Here is a 21,308-nt window from a genome sequence, read left to right as displayed (position 1 = left end):
GTGTGTGAGGCTAGATTTGAACACAGATATTCCTGATTCCAGCACTCTATCCACTGAGTCACCTAGGTGCCTCCACCCTGTATATGGCGCGGGCGTGTGTGTGTGGTGTGTGTGTGTGTGTGTGTGTGTGTGTGTGTGTGTTCGTTCTCTCACTCCACTTGATTGTGAGTTCCTTGAGGGCAAGGGCTGTCTTTTGCCTTTTTTTTTTTCCAATCTTTGGTGCTTTGTGCAGTTCCTGGCACTTAGTAGGCACTTAATAAATGTTTGTCGATGAAGAGAAAGCAATTCCTGTTCTCAAAGAGCTCACAGTGTAATGGAAGGGAAAACATGCAAACAATTACATTACAGTGAAGCTAAATATAGGATAAGTTGGAAATAATCAACAGAGGGAAAGCACCAGAATTTAGACAGCTTGGAAAAGGCTTACTCTAGGAGGTTTAATTTTAGCTGAGATTTAAGGGAAGCCAGCAATGCCAGGAGTTGGTGATGAGGAAGGAGAGCATGCCAGGCATGGAGGGCAGTCAGTGTCTTAGGCAGGGAACAGCATGGAGGGTGGTGTCAGAGGACAGGTAGATAGGGAAAGGTTGGAAAGGAAGGAGGGGCCAGTTTGCATGGAGATTTGAACACCAAACAGGATTTTATATTTGATTCTGGCAGTGATAGAGAGCCCCTGGTTCACCGTGAAAGGGGGGGAAGAGGGTGACATGATTAGAACTGCAATTTAGGAAGATCATTTTAGCATCTGAGTAAAGGATAAACTGGGATGGAGAGAGAATTGAGGCTACTAGCTACTACCATCATCCAGGCACGAAGTGGTGAGGACTTGCATTACAGTAGTGGCAGTGTCACAGAAGGGGGGCATAGGCATGAGCTGTTAAAAGGTAGAAAGGACAGAACTTGGCAATAAATTGGATAATGGGGTTAGAAAGAGTGAGGTATCGAAGATGACCCCTGGCTTGCCAGCCTGAGAAGATGTTGGTACCACTGACAGTGACTGGGAAATTAGGAAGAGGGGGAGGGCTTGGGGCAGGAAAGATAACAAGTTCAGTTTTAGATATGTTACGTTAAAGAGGTCCACTTTGAGATGTTCAATAAGCAGCTGGAGATGCAAGACAGCATCTGGGAGAGGTTAGGGCTATATAAGTAGATCTGCCAAGCAACATCCAGATAATAATTGGATCCATGGGAACTGATGAGATCACTGAGGAAAACTGTATTGAGGAAAAAGAGAAGACTTAGAATTAGAAGTTGGATGGCTGCTAAAATGATGGGTTACCAGATGCGGATACAACGGCTCTAACCACAATCAAGGGTCAAGAACCAATCCATGAAAATAAGCAATTGTTCCTTAATGGCAAGTATACAAAAATCAAGCAAACGAGAACGAAAGCCAGGAAAGTAGCTTTCAGAGCACACAGTGCATCTCATCCCTAATCCCTTTTACTTGGTTTTCGTGCTATAATTATATCTTTACCTGCATGTCATACAGCACTCTTCAAACTGGGGCTAGGACAAAGGGATGAAGTAGTTCTAAAAAGAGTGGGAGGGGACTGGGCACCACAGACAGGGAATTAACAGAGCTTATTAATAAAACAACTTTCTCACTGTGACTGAATCAGCATCGCCAGTATGCGCCTCTTTCTCATAAAAAGCATACACTCCTCAGTACTCCACATTATTATCCATTACTATTACATGGGAGGGAGGAGCATTCCAAGTTTGGGAGAAGGCCAGTGAAGATGCCCAGAGTCAGAAGAAAAGGGTATATTGTTTGAGAATCTGCAAGGAGTCCAGGGCCCCTCGATTGCAATCAAGTGTAAGAATACTGGAAAGGCGAACGGGAGAGGTTATGAAGGGCTTTGAATACCAAACAAGGGGCTTTATATTTAATCCTAGAGGTAATAGGGAACCACTGGAGTTTATTGAGGATGGGAAGTGACATGGACAGACCTGAATTTTAGGAAACGCCACTTGGTAGATATACACAGGTTGCCCAATTCCAAACCCTTTCTTCTACTTCCGTGATTCTGTAACTGGAGAATCCAGCAATGCTAAATGGACGACAGGCCAAATACGTAAGCTCTTTTCTGCAGAGGGTGAGTCTTCATTTTCCAGGGTGTTTTTTACCTCCTCTTCCTTGTAATTATCTCTTTTCTTTTTTGGGGGGGGGGCGCTAGGCAATTGGGGTTAAGTAACTTGCCTACAGTCACACAGACAGTTTTGTCAAGTGTCTGAGGCAGGATTTAAACTCAGGTCCTCCTGACTCCAGAGCCGGTGCTCTATCCACTGTGCCACCCCGCTGCTCCAATTGTCTCTTTTCTATGAGCAGCTCATAAAGCAAGTAAAAATCTGATCACTTCTACAGTAAAAAATCTGATCACTTCTACAGTAAGTATAATAAAGGAAAAACTGTAAGATAACTACTTATCAAGTGCTGTTATAGTAATAACTGTTAATATTACTACAATAATTCAAGTAAATTGGCACAGTAGTGATGTTGAGAAAGGAAGCCAAAGCCTGGAAAACTTGGGGAGTGGAATGAAATATGTGGAGGGTGTGGCCTTGGTGATTATGGAAAGGACCAGATGCTTCTGGAGTGTCATCTCTAGTGAAATCATCATTGTTAAACTAAAACCTTACACCTCTGGACAAATGAAAATTCTATGAAAAATTAAGTTATATTCCAATCTGTTCTAGTTGCTTCATTCTGGGCTAAGTGTAAAGAAAGATGATGGAACAAAGTGGAAGTTCAAAGACTAAGACAGGATTAGAAAGCATTTCTGTGTAAAAGAATGCTCCAGAATCTGGTTTCTTTCACTGAAGGACAGGTTGAAAATTCATTCTTTCTTTCTTTCTTTCTTTCTGTCTGTCTTTCTGTCTGTCTTTCTGTCTGTCTTTCTGTCTGTCTTTCTGTCTGTCTTTCTGTCTGTCTTTCTGTCTGTCTTTCTGTCTGTCTTTCTGTCTGTCTTTCTGTCTTTCTTTCTGTCTTTCTGTCTTTCGTCTTTCTTTCTGTCTGTCTGTCTTTCTGTCTGTCTTTCTGTCTGTCTTTCTGTCTGTCTTTCTGTCTGTCTTTCTGTCTTTCTGTCTTTCTGTCTGTCTGTCTTTCTGTCTTTCTGTCTTTCTTTCTGTCTTTCTGTCTTTCTGTCTTTCTGTCTTTCTGTCTGTCTTTCTGTCTTTCTGTCTTTCTGTCTTTCTTTCTTTCTGTCTTTCTTTCTGTCTTTCTTTCTGTCTTTCTGTCTTTCTTTCTGTCTTTCTGTCTTTCTTTCTGTCTTTCTGTCTTTCTGTCTATCTTTCTTTCTTTCTTTCTTTCTTCCTTTCGCAATGAGGTTAAGTGACTTGCCCAAGGTCACACAGCTAGTAAGTGTTATGTGTCTGAGATCACATTTGAACTCAGGTCCTCCTGACTTGCAGGGCCAGTACTCTACCCACTGCGCCACCTAGCTGCCCCTGAACAGGCTGAAAAATTCAATTGAAGAGTGAAGTTGATTCGTAAAATTGCTCTTACCGAGGCCATTCATCTTCTAGTAAACGCCTGGTCTTTCACACAGTTTCCTCATTTGTAAAAATGGAGGGGGGGTGGTACTGAATTAAACGTTTTCTAAGTTCACTTACAGCTCTGAACTATGATGCTATATGAGTGTCACAAGCTAGAACTGACCCAGGTATCCTAGACCAGTTAGAGGCAACTAGAGGCAGAAGATCTGATATCAAGTCCAGCCTCAGGCACTTACTAGCTGTGTGGACCTGAGCAAGTCACTCAACCCTTATGTGTTTCAGTTCCTCATCTGTAAAATGGGAGTGCACTGGAGAAGAAAATGGTCAACCACTCCAGTATCTTTGCAAAAAAAAACCCAAACCCAAACCAAACGAGTCATGAAGAGTCAGACATGACTGAATTGACTGAGAAATGACAACAAGAAATGCTAGACCAGTGGTATCAAACTCAATAGAAACTGGGTCACTAATCTGTACATAAGGATCCCTGTGACTACACTGACTTAGTTTTAAAATGTAATGTTATCTATGTTTTATTGTATTTTCATTTATTTTATTAAATATTTCCCAATTACGTATTAACCTGGTTTGGGCCACACTCTGTCCTAGACTGCAAGCTCAGAATCCTATCCATTGACTCCACTGCCTCAATACCAGACTTTCTCAACTTGAGTGTTCATGAACTTTCTTCAATCATTTGATAAATATTTCCATATAACTGATTTATTTTGTAATCCTATGTATTTTGTTTGATGCATTTAAAAACATTACTTTCAGAAGGGCTCCATAAAGTTTAATCAGATTGCAGTACACACACACACACACACACACACACACACGTACAGAGAGTTAAGCATTTCTCCCCATCTATGCACTAAATGTTAAATATTTTAATTTTTAACACAGTTTAGTGTTATAAATTGACATTATTTGCTATTTTGAATTTAATCCAATATGAAGAATATGAGAGTCTTCAATTAATCTCTAACGACAGAACACTTGACTTAAGTTCTCAATAAAGTGATGTTTAGCTGAAAAAAATAACAAAATATAAACAGTATTAGCTAGGCAAAGCAGGTTAAATTTTATAGGAGTTCTGTTCATTAACTGGGCTTGGAGTATTGCTAAGAGCTGCTAGTCTTTAAGGATATCAAAGATAATGCTATACATTTAGGTTTGTTCTTCCATTTTTTTTTTAAACACAAGCCAGACCTCTCTGGGTAATGATTAGAGCAGTCCCCTAGAGTAAGAACGTTAGCCATAGTATATACAGTTCAGTTGATTAGTCAAAGACTAAGTAGCAGTATAAATAATCACAGAGAAACTCTGTGAAGTCCTTTTTGTCAGGTTTAATGAAGTGACTTTTCATGCAGCACTTGAAAGAAAAGGTACTGCTTGATTTCTTGAGTGAAGAATAATCTAATCTAATTATTACATTTCAGCTCAGATTTATTCACCACAAACCACAGCACAATATTGATCCCCACACAAAGTAACCTGTGCTACATTTATACTGTAATGGATGAAACAAACATGGAATCTATTTAAATGTGGCAAGACAGAAATTCAAATGCAGTTTCTCACTATATATACTACTCTCTCTAACCCCTACTATAGCCTATTAAGGAAAAGAGACTAAAATATCTTGGGGTTCACTAGTTAATAATTTTATGTATGTCATCCTCATTGACAGAAGAGATACAAAGGCATTTCTTAAAATTGATGGGTGTCTGATGATAGGAAGAGAGGGGGAAACCAGAGGGACAGCAATTACTCCTCCCCCTTAATACTCAAAGAAGGTCAAATGGAGAGTCACAAGGAGGTTGAAATTTAAACCTTAAACTGTTTTATGTAACAAAAAAAAAGACTTATTAGCATAACTATCTCACTCCACTAGATTATAACCTCTCATATAAATGCCTGCACCCATTCTTTCTTATTATCAAATGTTCCTTTTCTACCTCATTTCATTAATATCTAGTTTCCAGCCTTCCTCTCCAATTTGGCCTAATTTATATATTGGGGAAAACAAAGGGGAAAAAATTCTACTATCACTTTTCCCTTCTCAACTAAGTGGAAACCCTTTCCAAATTAATCTGTCCTTTTCCCCTCTTTACTTCTTCCTTCTATAACTTACTGCCATTCCACAATGGCTTTCCCACTCCTTTTGGCTGAAGGCAAATAACATAAGAAAGCACTCAGGAGGTTTGTTTAATGAAAAATTTAATAAACTAATATAATAGTACAATATGAAAATGATCCTCCCATAACATCAACTTGTCTTCACACTGTTTAACAATCTGTTTCCAGAGTTTAAAAAAAAAATGACGTGACGCAATTCAGCAAGTGTCTATTAAGCACCTACTATGTGCCAGGCACTGTGACAAAAATTAGCCCCTCCTCCCCAATACAATAGGCTATAAAATAAAACAGCACTTTTGGCTTTAGAAGATGAATGTAAACTATCTGTTAAAGGCATTAACTCCCTAACTCAAAACTGATGAGATCCAATTATTATTGAGCATGGCATCTTTGCTATCTGATGATATCCAAACTGTCCTAATTTTAAACATGCTTCTGAGGTGAATTTTACACACACCCATATATATCTCTTTATGGTCCTCTTCACGGTTCCTCAAAAACTTGCAAATGGTTTCCTTTTTCTGTTTCCTTTTAAAAAATGCCAACTGCTCTATGCCTTCCCTCAGGGATTTTGCTGACACTGAGAATCTTCTCTTCAGCACCAACCAGGGGTCAAAATGAAACCAGCTTAGCCTAGTTACATACATTCCAGACTCTTCAGTAATCATCATATGTAAGACTGGATATATAATATGGTAACACTGGAGCCTGCGGTTCTAATTCTGTCCTTGCCCTCCTGAGAAGAGACAGTTGATGTTTTGGTCTGTCTTTTCCATAGTTTTAGTTAACCATATCCTGTCAATAAAAAGCTGGTCTTCTTTTCAGATCTCTTTGTAGTTCTGTAACCTACCACTACATGGAAAGAAAAGAAAAGGCCAGCATATACCCAAATATGGTAAAAATAAAAATAAGACTTTTTCTCAGAAGTAGAACACCCTAGGGGTTCAGGGATGGGGGTGGGGAGGTGGGTAACTTTTCTAAATTATCGGCCTGTCACTACAACTCTCTCCAGTCAGGAACTTTAAGAGGGTAGAGTGACACCCTTTTTAATGACTAATCACACCTAATCAATATTGAACCGAATCACTGAGAAATCCAACTAATGAGAAAGTGAATATATCAATGGGAGTAAAAAAAAAGAAGGGGAAAGACAAGAAAGGGTAGAGGAAAAGGCAGAAAAAGGAATACGTGTATGCCCAGTTTCATACAGCTACTAAGTGTATGACATGTCAGACCAAATTTGAACTCAGGTTCTCCTGACTCCAGGTCTAATGTGCTACTGTACTAACTAGGTCAAGTCACAAAACAAAAATGACACTAAAGCCTTTCCTAATCGCTCTTAATTTTAGTGCCTTCCCTGTGTTAATTATTTCCTATATATCCTACATATAGCTTATTTGTACCTATTTGCTGTCTCCCCCATCATACTATGAGATTGGGGGGAGGCTATACAATGGGGTTAAGTGACTTGCCCAGGATCATACAGCTAGTAAGTTTTCTTTTTTAAATGTCTGAGGCCACATTTGAACTTGGGTCCTCCTGAATCCAGGGCCAGTGCTCTATCCACTGCGCCAGCTAGCTGCCCCTGTACCATGAGATTCTTAAGGGCAAAGACTGCCTTTTGACTTTTTTTGTTATCACTAGTGCTTACTTGGCACAGTGCCCAGCACATAGCAGGCACTTAATAAATGCTTGCTGACTGACTCAAAGGCTCTGAATAGATTTAGCCTTTACACAGGCATTTATTAGTGGAGGCATGGTTATAAGGCAATAATAATCTAGACTTTTTTGGGGGGACTGAAGATGTAGCAGTCTTTGTGAAAACATTAAGTAGTTCCATGAGGATCAGTTCAAATTTGCTCAGAGGAGATGGTAATGGTCACGCCAAGCCTGAGATCTCATAATGGCTAATTTCTGAGAAACTGCTAAAGCAATTAGGTGGTGCAGTGGATAGAGAGCTGCTGGACTGGAGCCAGGAACACTTAAGTTCAAATCCAGTCTCAGACATTTACTAGCTGTGAGACCCTAGACAAGTCATTCAATCTCTGTCTGCTTCAGTTTCTTCATCTTGTGTCAAACAAGGCTAATAACAGCACCTACTTCTCAGAATCTTTGTGACCTTAAAATGAGATAATACTTGTAAAGCACTTTGCAAACCTTAAAAGTGCTGGTTCTTCACTCTTCGTTTTCAAAGAGGATTAATGATATTATGGGGATGGGGGTATGTGCAGAGGAGCCAAGGACGTCCTGACTTGTGTCAAGATTTAAGTGAGGCAGAGTTGGACAAAGTCGTCAGCCTCTCTCTTCCAGAGTCATCAAAGTCCAGTGGCAAGACAAAAGTCAAGATAGCTAGTGATGACTTAGGATGCATCTTTGCTATCTGATGAAGCATTTATAAAGTGCTAGTCATTATCATTATTATTATTATTGTTGTTGTTGTTATTATTATTGTTATTAGCAGCAGCAGCAGCAAGCTGGCACAGTGGATAAAGTGCCAGGTCTGGAGCCAGAAAGACTCATCTTCCTGAGTTCAAATCTGGCTTCGGATATTTACTAGCCTTGTGACCCCTGGGCAAGTTACTTAACTCTGTTTGCCTTAGCTTCCTCAGCTGTAGAAATGAGCTGGAGAAGGAAATGGCAAACCTCTCCAGTATCTTTGCCAAAAAAACCCCAAATGGGGTCACGAAGAGTCAGACAAGACTCAACTGAACAACAACATTGTGCCAAGTCCTAGGAACATAAAGAAAGAAAGCCCACTTTCTCATGGAGACTGGGGCAAACAATGCACAACCAAGATAGATACAGATACACGCAACACACACAGGGAAAAGTGGAGATAATCTCAGAGGGAAGACACTGGCATTAGTACGGAGGATTCAGCTCTCAAAGAGTTGGACATGGCTGAAAAATGATTCAACAACAACAAATATTACTATTATTATTATTAATCAAGCATTTGTGAAGCATTTACTATGTATCAGGCATTGTGCTAAAGAGTAGGAATACAAAGAAAGGCAAAATAATTCCTGTCCTGCTCTCAAGGAGTTCACAGTCTAATGGGACGTGCAACATATAACTAAATATATTCAAGATATAGAGAGGAGAGGAGGAGAGGTAATCTCAGAAGGGATGGCAGTAGCAACTGGAGGACACACAAAGGCCTCTTTCCAAAGGTGGAATTTAAGAAAATGAAGAGGAGGAGGAGGCGAGGAGGAAGAGACTTCTAGGCCTCCAGATAGAAGACGACCAGTAAGGGAGTGAGAAGGGCAAGGACGTCAGTGTAACCAGACTGCAGAGTGCACAGAGAGAAGTAAAGAGCTTTAATTGCCAAACAGAGGATTTTATATTTGATTCTGGAAATAATAAAGAGACAATGGAGTTTATCGTGGGAGGCTTAGGGAGGGGAAGACCTATGCTTTGGGAAAATCAGTCTGGCAGCTGAGTGTAAGAAGGACTGGAGAGAGCAGAGATTTGAGACAGGGATACCAATTAGAAGGCTCTTTATAGCCATATTCCAGGTGCAAGGTGATGAGGTGGTGGCTGTGTGAGTAGAGCTAAGAGGATATGTGTGACAGTTGTTGTGAAGATGAAAACAATGAGACTTAACAACAGACTAGATATTCAGGGTGAACGACAAATTCGATCAATCTTGGGAAAAGCATAGGAGGATGCACTGGGAGAAGGGAACTGGCCTTCTATTGATCATCTTCCTTTACTGGGTTGCCGAAACACAGTACAAATAGGTCAGTGTCTAGATTAATAGGAGGCAGTCGTCCATTTAGCATTTGTAAAAGTCTAAGAGACACAACCTGGATTATATCCCCCCGTAAGCAGCTATGTCAAATTCATCATGTTTCATATGTTATCCTATTGTTAATAACAATTTCCACCCAAAGGAAAATAAGTCTTTCAGTGGAAAGTATTATTAACTAGATCAGATGTACCAAATGAAGGCCTTTTTAATGACCTTATATTTGGACTGAAACTTCCTCTATCCAACCAGTTTTTCTCTTTCATTAAGTCTCTTAATGAATTCTTTGAGCAAAATCTTCTTTAAGTTATATCACTCATTGGCCCTAAGGACTCCATTCTAGATTTTTATTTTTCTAGCCATCAGACTTGTCTATTGGATAGCCATATGAAACTCATACAAATAACTAATGATGTCTGCCTTAACATCGCCCTGACAAAATCATCATTTTCACATACATCAAAATGGCTGAGATTTGATGGGAAAGACAAGTCCCAGTGAAATGCAAAGTATACAAACACTAAAATAGAGATGTACCTTCAATGACTGAAGAGAATCTGAATTGGTATCACAGTAGAGGATGATATTGTTGGCCATGCTGAAGCTCTCCCTTACCCCAAGATGGTAAAACAAGGAAGGTTGACGGAAAGCATCACTCATCTCGACCACAGCGATATCTGAAAACAGAAAACAGATGAGCCACACAGTCCTGACAGGGGTTGACATTAAATCATGCCTCACTGGCAGTTTCAACAACTCAGTATTTCAAAGAGGAAATGAAGAAATGATAGGGATTTCCCCCTTTCCTTTATCTCTGAACTTTGAATGCAAAATTCTATCAGGAAGTGGTTACCCATTTCTTCAACATGCCTCCATTTCTTAAAAAAGAAAACAGTCACATATCACTGAAAAACAAATAACAGGTAATGGTAGAAAATGAGTACAAATTATCTTTTAGGGACTACCCAATGAAAAACAATCAAATGTTATGTGATGAAAGGCAACACCAAAACATTGCACCAAAGAAATTATTGCAGAGTAGGGAAGATGGATCATTTTGGAAGCCATTTCATGGATGCAATGATGAAGTTAAAGCTAGCTCCAGTGATTGAGAAACAAATGTGTAAAAGAGAGGTTAAAACTATGGCTGTGCAAACACTAGGCAAGAAGGATTGCAAGTTTACAAAAACAAAAAAAAAGTGATTAAAAAGACTAATTGCATTGTTTTCCAATTGGAATTTAGAGGGGTTTTCTTTCTAAAAGGCAGATATGGAGTTTTCTTCTGGGGTCTGCAACATTCCTATGTTAAAAATTAACACTATAGAAATGATTCATTTTAGTTTTAACCACACTCACCATCTGTCTCTTGCACCTACTTTATTTCTTCTTCCCACTGATATCAACCCCTTAGAGTCCATCAAAATGTTTAAAAGTAAGAGACAACACAAAACACTGGCTTAAAAAAAACTATTAAAATACTAGCTGATGAAAAATAAGTAACAAATGTAAAGAAAAACCCAAACAATAAAAGCAAGAATAGTTTTTAAAAAAACACACACAACAAGAAGAAGGTTATTTCCCAAGAAGTAATATTTAGAATTTTATGCAAAATTGAGACTTAAAATGCAGGGGGGAGGGATTTTTCTGATTAATCAGGATGACTGGGCTCTTAAAATAATCTGGCCAAAAAAAAAAGACAGAAAAGTATATTCATTAGCTTGGTGTTTCCAAAGTCAATCTGACAAAAAAATAATGATAGAAAAGTGTATTCATTAGTTTGGTACTTCCAAAGCAAGACAGAGATATACTTTTTCCAAATGCTATATGACTCTAGAATACCAATGAAACTCAACTGCTTATATTTATAATGAAAACAACAACAACCTAGAGGTATACAGTAACTCAAGAATCAATTCTGTTACCAATTCAGAAAAGACCTTAGTTCTGATTCTTTTGAAAAAGGGGTATTTTGCTGACTTTCTTAAAGGAATGTCATGGCATCGGCAATATGGTTGCTTACTGCTACCTTTTCCAATACGTTTTAAGACCTCATGGAATAAATAAATTGCTGCATATGACATGAGTCTTTCTAAAACTAGAATGAAGCTCTGCAAGCATTTATCAAAATATTTGTTTACCACTCTAAATAGAACTGCACGGTGAACAAAATGATATATTCAGAGGCTCTTTGGCAAATAAAGTGGACTACTATCAGCTTAAGTGAAAAATCTGTACAGCACATTAATCCAAAAATTCCCTATTCTCTAACATTACTGCCTTCTTTTTATGGGGAGAGAGATGGAGGGAACACAGCTAGGTGGCACAGTGGATAGAGAGCAGGGCCTAAAATCAGGAAGGCCTGAGTTTAATTCACACACACTAGCTGTGTGACTGTGGGCAACTAACTTGACATCTGTTTGCCTCAGTTTCCTCAAGTATAAATAATAATAAATAGTACCTACCTCCAAGAGTTGTTGTGGGGATCAAATGAGATAATAATTGTAGAGCACTTAGCATAGTACCTGGCACATAGTAATGCTAAATAATGCTAGCTATTATTAGCTATCATTATTTAATGACAGCTGGGTGATAAAGTGCAGAGAGCCCAGGGCCTGGGGTCAGGAATACCCCAGTTCAGAACTAGCCTCAGACACTCACTAGCTGTGTGACACTGGGCAAGCCACTTAACCTTGTCTGCCTCAGTTTCTTCATCTGTCAAATGAGTTCAAGGAGATGGCAAACCACTCCAGTATTTTTGCCAAGAAAACCCCAAATGCAGCCACAAAGAGTCAGACACGACTGAAACAATTCAGCAGCAATAAATTATTATTTAAATAATACAATCTTTTAGAATAAAAGTATTGACGAAAGTGACAAACACATTAACCTCAACTTTAAGTGTCCCAAATGAAAAAGAACCTCATCCTCTGTAGGCTGAACTAGCTGGTGAAGCTCTCTAATTTATTACCTTCCAGTGCAGTTTCTTCCATTGGTTTGCTTTCTGGTCTCAGACAAGTAAGTGCCATTTCCCTGTGTCCATTCCCATGCCTCTTATTTTATATCTATGTAATAAGTTTAAATGAAATTACTGTATCACAGGGCTATTGTGAAAATATGATCCTAAGACATGTGAGAATGCAAAGAAGTGTACGATCTTATTGTATGGGATATAAATTATGTAAAGCACTTTGCAAACTTCAAAGTACTACATAAATAGCAGTTATCATTATTATTACATTTAAGATACTTCACTTTGACCTAATCCAAGCACTCCATTTATTTCCAATACAGTTTAAGGCTGTCTTTTGTATCTTCCTAAAATTCAGCAGTAGACTCCTTCATAATTCCTCTCCTGCTTTCTACTAAATATTTTATAATGTTCTTTCATTTAATCTAACTATTAAGAGTACCAAACCTCCTTCGTGCAACTGTTCGCTCCACTTAACTTCAGCCTCATTACCTCTCAGTGTTTTATATCTCAGTGAAAGAGATTTTTCTCATGGCCTTCTCATTTTATCCCTCTTTTTTTTGTTTCTAGAAGGACCAGAATTTAAGAATACGTCGAAGGACCAAGCTGCATCAATCGATGCAATTGATATTTTTTTTTCTACCTACAAGGCAAAGAAAATGGAGATAGGATGAAAATTTTTCATTTCAGAGTAGAATTATAAGAAATTTTTTATATCAATTGATGCTCCTGGTCAATTTTCACTGAAATTGGATTCTAAGATGTCTGGAAGAAAAGGCAACAACATGCCAGTAAATTTCACTGCACACTATGCTAATAGGAAAGTAAGGTTTGCAGTCAATGCATTTTCTTTTCAAATATCAGTAGCGTGTGTGTGTGTGTGTGTGTGTGATAGTGCATAGAAAAGATACCCATAAAAAAGCTACTTATGAACCAAAACCAAAATATCTTCTATGCTTACTATAAAAATTTTAACTTTTCAGGTACCATTATTGGCAAAACTGACATTTCCAGCTTAGAGCTGTCCACATAGTCTGGAAGCATACACTAAGACTCCTATATATCCCAAGGAAAGTCTAGTGGCAATCATAACCTCCATAATTGATACTGTTAGAGCAGAGGTGTCAAACATGTGCCTTGGGCAACAACATGTTATTTGGGCAACTCAAACATGGTCTTAACCAAATAAAAATGTAATTGGAAAATATGTAACAAAATAAATAAAAATACAACAAAACACAGATAACATCACTTTTTAAAAACTAAATTAATATGCCATTGGTAAGGATTGTTATATATACATTAGTGATCCTTGTTTCTACTTGAGTTTGACACTACTATCTTAGAGAGCTTGCTAGGGCAGGGAGAGGTTAAGTGACTTACCCAAAATCACAAAGACCATAAGAGTCAACACTTGAACACAGGTCTTCCTGACTTCAAGGCTAACCTATCTACCACACCATGCTGCCTTTCACTTGTACGTTTGTCGCTGATTTTCACCTTGGGCAATGCTACTGTTTCCCTCGCCCTGGGTTTAGTAAATGATCAATGAAGCATAAAATTAGCCTCTCTAGATAAGCAATTAGGGCATAATAAATCCTTAAAAGCAAATAATGGAAAACTGTAGTGACTAATTACAACTTAGTCATAAAATGTCAGCTATGGGGACCCTTGACTCAGTCCTCTGCTTCATTTTTTTTTCACTTCACAGCACATATCTGCTACAAGTAAATATTTCTAAACAGCTACAGCTGACTTCCTTTTTAATCAATGGAATCATCTCTCCAGGATCATAAGCACTGATTTATAATATCAAGAGTCAAAACGTCTGGATCAAGGGTTACAATTAGTATGACTCAGGACAATTTCCCACAATCTGATATAATGAAAAGCTTGCTGGATCTAATGTCAGCAGACATAGATTTGAATCCCAGTTCTACCAGCTATAATCCTACACTAGACATCTCCCAAAACACTTCCTTTTAGAAATGATGGTGGAACAGGAATATGTGGGCGACCTTGAGCAAGTCACTTCCTTCTCAGAGCCTCCATTTTATCATCTACAAAATTGGAGATGACGACCGAAGTCTCCTCTCTTGTAGCATCTGAGTCTATTACCTATAAAATGCTGAAACTGACATCCAGAACCCTCATCAATACCAAGTAAAGAGTATACTGTGAGTGGCTCAGCTGATGCCAGTATCATATCTTAATCCCCTATAATCCCAAATGCCTTTGCCCACACAGGAAAATTATAAGGTCTGTTGTTTCAGTAAAAGAGGAGCTCCCTGAACTCCCTCCATCAATGCAAATGATCCCTGCCTTTGTAGGTTCACTCTGAAGACCTGCCTGAAGCACACAGAAGTTAAGTGATTTGAACAAGGACACAGAGCTAATGTCACAGGGAGGCTAAGAGCCTTTGCACCCAAGTGCATTTAATAACTGTTGAACTGAATTCTCTTGATCACAAGATGCAAAGAGCAGAAGTGTGTGAAAGGACTAAGGATAAGTGAGCCTTAGAAATCTTACAGCTGACATAGATTTGCTAACATGCATTTAATCAATCATCAAAGGATTTAATGAAGATGGATGGGTAAAGGCACATATTCTAAAATGTTATCTAAACTCTACCCATTAAATTCAAACAAAAAAGAAATAGATGTGGCAGGATAGAAGCGTGCATATTTGGGGTGATCAGTAATCCTAATATCTTACATTTGTACAGCACTTTATGATTTTCAAAAGGCATTTAGTCAGTCAATAAATATTTATTAAGTGTGTTATATGTACTATAGGCACTATAATAAGTGCTGGGGCACATTCACATACATTATCTCATTTTAGTCCTTGCATCAACCCTGTGAGTAAGGCAAAGTGGAGATTAACCTGACCATTCTACAAATGACGGAAGGGAACATTCTGAAAAGTTAAGTGGCTTATCCAAAGTCACACAGGTGACAAGGGGTAGAAGTAGAACTGGTCCCAACGTCTCCGATTCCTAGAAGCCTTTGACTTCACGTGTGGTGTCAAACTCAAATAGAAACAGGGGCCAATGAACTGTACATAAGGACCCAAGTAGGTACATACTGACTTAGAAAACCAGACATTAAAATTATCTATGTTTTATTGCATTTTCATTTATTTTGTTAAATATTTCCCAATTACCTTTTAATCTGGTTTGGGACCTGTGTTTGACCTCTTGGGATTACACCATATAAAATCTTTACTAGCAAAACTAAACAAAGCACATGCCTTTTAGAGAAACAGAGAGATCAGTAGCATCATTTTTATATAGAGGGATTGTAGAACATATAAGAGGAGCAGTGGAAAAACTGATGGAATTGGAGTCAGGAGGACCAGTACTCAAATTGAAGCTCTGTAACTACCTTCATGGCCTTGGGTAAATCACTTAACCTCAGTCTTAGTGTCCTCACTTGTAGAATGACAGTACTATACTAGACACCTCTAAGGTTCCTTCCAAATTGCAATATATGGCCCTTTGCCACAACTGTAACTCAACTCTTTAAGAGTTTTTTCAAGCGAATCTCTTCTTGTAGGGATACTCTACCTGATGAGTAAGTAAGTCATATAGATTTATTCATTAATGGAGTTTTTATTGTGCTTATTATTAGCAGGACACTGTCCTAGGTTCTGGGAAAGACAGATGCAACACAGGTCATTCCCTCAAGGAGCTTATGATCTGATTGTGGAAGGTGAGATATGATACTAAGGAGAGTGAGATGAGAGAAACAGAAAAGGACAGGTAAAGTGCTATGAAAAATATGAGAAGACGCCACTTTCTTTATGTATAGCAGCTCTCTTTGTGGTAGCAAAGAACTGGAAATTGAGGGGATGCCAGTCAACTGGGGAATGGCTGAAAAACTGTATATGATCGTGATAGAATACTACTATGTTATAAGAAATGATGAGCTTGAAGATCTTAGAAAAACATGGATAGACTTGCACAAATAATAAAGAACAAAATGAGGAGAACCAAGAAAATGTTGTATACAGTAACAGCGATATTGTTTTATGAACAACTTTGAGTGACTAAGTAATTTTGATTATTATAAATACTCAAATTAACTACAAAGGATCTCTGAAGGAAGATGCTATCTGCATCCAAAAAAAGAACTGATGAATAGAAGTACATATAGAATGGGTTTACATATACGCACACATGTGTATTTGTGTCTAATGTTAGCCGTCCCTAGGACAAGGAGAAGGGAAAAAAAGAAAGTTACATGATAACTTCAGTATATATTTAAAAGAAATAACAAGTTATACATAATAGATTTGCAGTTTCATGTGCAATCATCTTTTTTTCCTATTCTACTATGTTATAGAAATGCTTGTTTTATTTCTTAAGTTCAGAATACAACAAGTAAAATTAAAAATAAATTTGAAAAGAAGACCCCACTTTCAAGATTAAGGACGGGTAGAAGTGAATTACGTCAGCAAAGATTTCATGGGAAGACTTCATAGAAGGTTGCATTTGGATCAGGCATTGAAGAAAGGGAAGTACTCAACAGACATGCCCAAAAGCATTCCCCACAGTACCTGTTCTATACCTTTTTTACTTCTGTTAGCTCTGAGCCCTACTTCTTTCCCTTGATTTTGGCTGTTTGCCTTCCCTTCTGCTTTACAAAAAAACAAAAACCCTCAAACAAAAACAAAAACCAGACTTTCCAATGTATGCCATTTCAACTCCCATCAACTCCTGGACATGTTCATCCATATTCTCTTGTCTTAAATATATTAGTAAGCCTTTTCTCTTTCATTGCTAAACTTCTGCAAGACTATACTCCCTGTCTTTAGTTCCTCACTACCTATTTATTACCACTCTTATATGGTTTTTGCCCCACCACTGTGCTGAAACTCTGTTGAAGGTCATCAGTGGCCTCCTTATGGCTAAATACAATGACCTTTTCTCAGTCTTCCTTCTCTTTCTACACTATGTGCCACTGTTGACCAACTCCTGCTTCTTCTTTGTCTTTCATTGGCTTCTGTGCCAATGTATTCTCCATGTACCTTCCTCTGACTTCTCTTTGATATTTTTTAAAAAATTTATTAGGGTGTTTTGTTTTATTTTGTTTTTTGGTGAGGCAACTGGGGTTAAGTGACTTGCCTAGAGTCACACAGCTAGTGAATGTTATGTATCTGAGGCTGGATTTGAACTCAGGTCCTCCTGACTCCAGGGTTGGTGCTCTATCCACTGAGCTTCTTAGCTACCCCTATTAGGGTGTTTTTTACTTACATTACAAACATCTACAGATTGCCCACCCCCTACTTCATGTAACAAAGTAAAACAATTAGGTAAAACTAATGATATGGTGACTTCACCTGAAAGTATATATGACATTCCATATCTGTAACACACAAACTCTACCTTTCTAATTTTAACTGTTTTTTTTTAATTAACAGAAATCTATTTTCCCCCTCCCACCTTCTCCCCACTGGAAAGAAAAAAAGAGAAATTAATTCCTTCTCTCAAATATGCAGTCAAGCAAAATACATTCCATCAACACCTATATACATACATATACACATTTCTGTTGCTCTTCAGTCGTTTAGTTGTGTTTGACTCACATGTATGTAAACACACATGTATGAACAGATATACACATGTGTGTATACATATATATGAAATTACTGTATAAGTATAAATAGGACAGCCAGGCAGCACAGTGGATGAGTTCTAGGCCTAGAGTCAGGAAGACTCATCTTCCTGAGTTCAAATCCAGCCTCAAACACTTACAAGCTGTATGACCCTAGGCAAGTCACTTAACCACATTTGCCTCTGTTTCCTCATCTGTAAAATGAGCTGGAGAAGGAAATGGCAAGCCCTTCTAGTATCTTTGCCAAGAAAACCTCAAATGGAGTCATGATGAGTAGGACATGACTGAAATGACTGAACAACAGTAAGTATATGCACATGTCTCATTTTTGCACCCAAGTTTATCACCTCTCTGTTGGGAGATGGATAATATGTTCCATCATCCGTTCTCTGGAATTACAGATGGTTATTGTATTGATCATAGTTCTCACAGCTTTCAAAGGTATTTGTCTTTGCAGTGTTGTTATTGTGTACATTGTTTTCCTGGTTCTTCTCATTTTATTCTTTACCAGCTTATAAAAGTCTTCAAAAATGTCCATTTTTATAATATTGATTTATAATATTAATAATTATAACATTACAACATACATTTTCTTAATGGTACCACTTACTTCTCTCTCTTTCAGTTCATTTAAGCTTCCCCATGTCTCTCTGAAATCATCTATCTTTATTTCTTATAGCAGTACTTCATCACAATCACATATACAACTTATTCAGCCATTCCTCAATTAACGAACATCCTTTGGTTTCCACTTGGTTTTTTTTTCTTGCCACCACAAAATGAGTTGCTATAAATATATTTGAATGTATGGGGCTTTTTCCTTTTTTTTTTTTACTTTTTGTGAGTACAGGCTGAGCTATAGCTTGTATAGCTGGGTCAAAGGGCATGCACTGTTTAGTAATATTCTGTGAATAATTCTAAATTGCTTTCCAGAATGGGTGTGCTGTTCAGAGATCCATCAAGAGTAGATTGCTGTGTCTATTTTCCTACAGTCCCTCCAATATTATCAAATTCCCATTATGTCATCTGATGGTCCATCCAATCTGATGGATGTGAGGTGAAACATCAGAATTTCTTTGAGGTCCCTTTCTTCCTCCCACCTCCTAAATTAAAGGGCTCACGAAAGCTTATTAAACTCAAATTCTCTTCTGTTCTCTCTTTATTCTCTCACTTCATCTAATCTCACAATTTCAGCTGTCTTCTCTTCAAAAAGGACCCCAAAAATCTTTACCACCAACCGCAATATCTGCCCTGAATTTCAGTCTCCCATTCCCAACTGCCTTCTACAACTATCCCCATCTAGACGGCCTATTGATATCTAAAAATCAATTGATGTTAGAAACTACCCACTCTAATCCCCTTGTTTTGCATAGGAGATAACTTCCCCCAACAGAACTGCCCCTTCTATGAAAAACAGACAGAACAAGGCAATGCATTAACCATATCTGTCAGCGGAAGCAACGTTCTGCATTCACATCTACAATCCATCTCTCTAGCAAGAGAAGAGAAACATGTTTCATTATCAGTCCTCTGGAATCACAACTTGTCATTACATTAATCTAAATTGTTTTTGTGTTGCTATACCATGTGCTATTGGGCCATTAAGTATGCAGTCCTCTTGGTCATGCTTTCTTTGCTCTCGATCAGTTCACACATGTCTTTACAAGTTTCTCTGAATTACTCATATTCACAATTTCTTATGGTGCAGCGATACTGTTACATTAAAAAATCACTTGTTCAGCTCTTTCCCAATTAATGGGTATCCATTTAGTTAATCATTTAGTTGGGGTTTTTTTTAATACCACAAAAAGTGCTGCTATGAATATTCTAGTACATTTGGGAACTTTTCCTGTGTTTGACCTCCTTTTGGTCTATGCTAAGTAGCAATAAAGATGGGTCAAAAGATAAAAATATTTTAGTCACTTTTCTGGAATAATTTCAAATTGTTTATTATAATAAAGTGGTAGGTTTACCACCAATTCACAGGTCCACCAACATGTATGAGTATACCGATCTTCCCATAGCTCTTCTTACACTGATTATTTCTTTCTTTTATCAGCTGTCAAGTTAATTTTCCTCGTGCTATCTAGCACACTTAGTAGTAGATCCTCTTGAGGATTTATGGGAAATCACAGCTAAAGAGCATCTAGGTGGCTCAGTGGATAGAGTGCCAGCCCTGGAATCAGGAGGACCCTAGTTCAGATGTGACCTCAGATCCTTACTAAGCTGTGTGACCCTGGACAAATCTCTGTTATTTTCAGTGCTTAGGACAGTGCCTGTCACATAGTAGGTACTTAATAAAGGCTTACTGATCAACTGGAAAAACAGTCAAAGGCTTTTAATGACAGGCTAAAGTTTTAAACTTAATTTATTTGATTTCTGAACAGGAGAGTGACATCATGAGTTACATATTTCAACAGATCTTTGATTTCTCCAATGTGGGTATCCCCTCCTTGGTTCAGATCACAAACTTAACCATACCTTCTTATCCTATGCAAGTTTAATCTGTCGTTTGTGGTTCAGTCACTTCATTTGTTTCAATTGTGTCTGACTCTTCATGACCCCATTTGGCAAAAATACCGGAGTGGTTTGCCATTTCCTTCTCCAGCGCATTTTACAAATGAGGAAACTAAGGCAAACAGGGTGGAATGATTTGCCCAGCGTCACACAGCTAGTAAGTGTCTGAGGTCAGATTTGAAGTAGGGTCCTCCTGATTCCAGGGCTGGCACTCTATCCACTGAGCCACCTAGATGCTCTTTACCTGTGATTTCCCATAAATCTCCAAGAGGATCTACTACTCAGTGTGCTAGATATCACAAGGAAAATTAACTTGGCAGCTGATAAAAGAAAGTCTAGCTAAAACAGAGACATTCTATTCTATCTTCTGGTATGTACGCAAACTCGTACCATTTCCCCCCCACTACAAAGACTTGATTATGAAAATGAAGTTTTGAGAGCGTGTGTGTGTGTTCACCATTTCTCACAGGGTCATAAATTTAGAATTAGAAGGGGTCACAAAGGTTACCTAATTCAAGACCCACATTTTACAGATTAGGATACTGAAGGCCAGAGGGACTGAATAACTTCCCTGAGGCCACACAATTAGTAAGTGGCAGAGGTAAAATTTGAACCCACATCTTCTGACTCCAAATCTAGTCCTCTTTCCATAGCAACATGCCTGCCAAAATGCACTCTAAAGATTTTTCTATTATCTCAATTTAAAAAGCAGACTAACTGAATCATTTATACTTCTAAGGAGGAAAAACAATCAACTGCATTATACCAAAATGCTGCCTTCAATTTTTTTCTCTCTCAGAACATAAGGCTCTCCCAT

The 21,308-nt window shown here is 38.2% G+C and overlaps 1 protein-coding gene across 1 annotated transcript in view; it reads right to left on the bottom strand.

Moving 5' to 3' along the window:
- Nucleotides 1-21,308, bottom strand: part of MAP3K5 (mitogen-activated protein kinase kinase kinase 5) — a 283,087-nt gene that overhangs the window by 182,910 nt on the left and 78,869 nt on the right. Inside the window, exon 2 of the mRNA XM_020987151.2 lies at nucleotides 9,926-10,065. Coding sequence (XP_020842810.1) covers nucleotides 9,926-10,065 — 140 coding nt within the window. The remainder of the gene's footprint in view (nucleotides 1-9,925; nucleotides 10,066-21,308) is intronic.

The sequence above is a fragment of the Phascolarctos cinereus genome, unplaced genomic scaffold (genome assembly GCF_003287225.1).
Source record: "Phascolarctos cinereus isolate Bilbo 61053 unplaced genomic scaffold, phaCin_HiC Scaffold_5;HRSCAF=322, whole genome shotgun sequence".
Classification (NCBI taxonomy): Eukaryota; Metazoa; Chordata; class Mammalia; order Diprotodontia; family Phascolarctidae; genus Phascolarctos; species Phascolarctos cinereus.
Note: the sequence above shows the minus strand (reverse complement) of the source record. Positions and strands in the feature narration are given on the sequence as shown.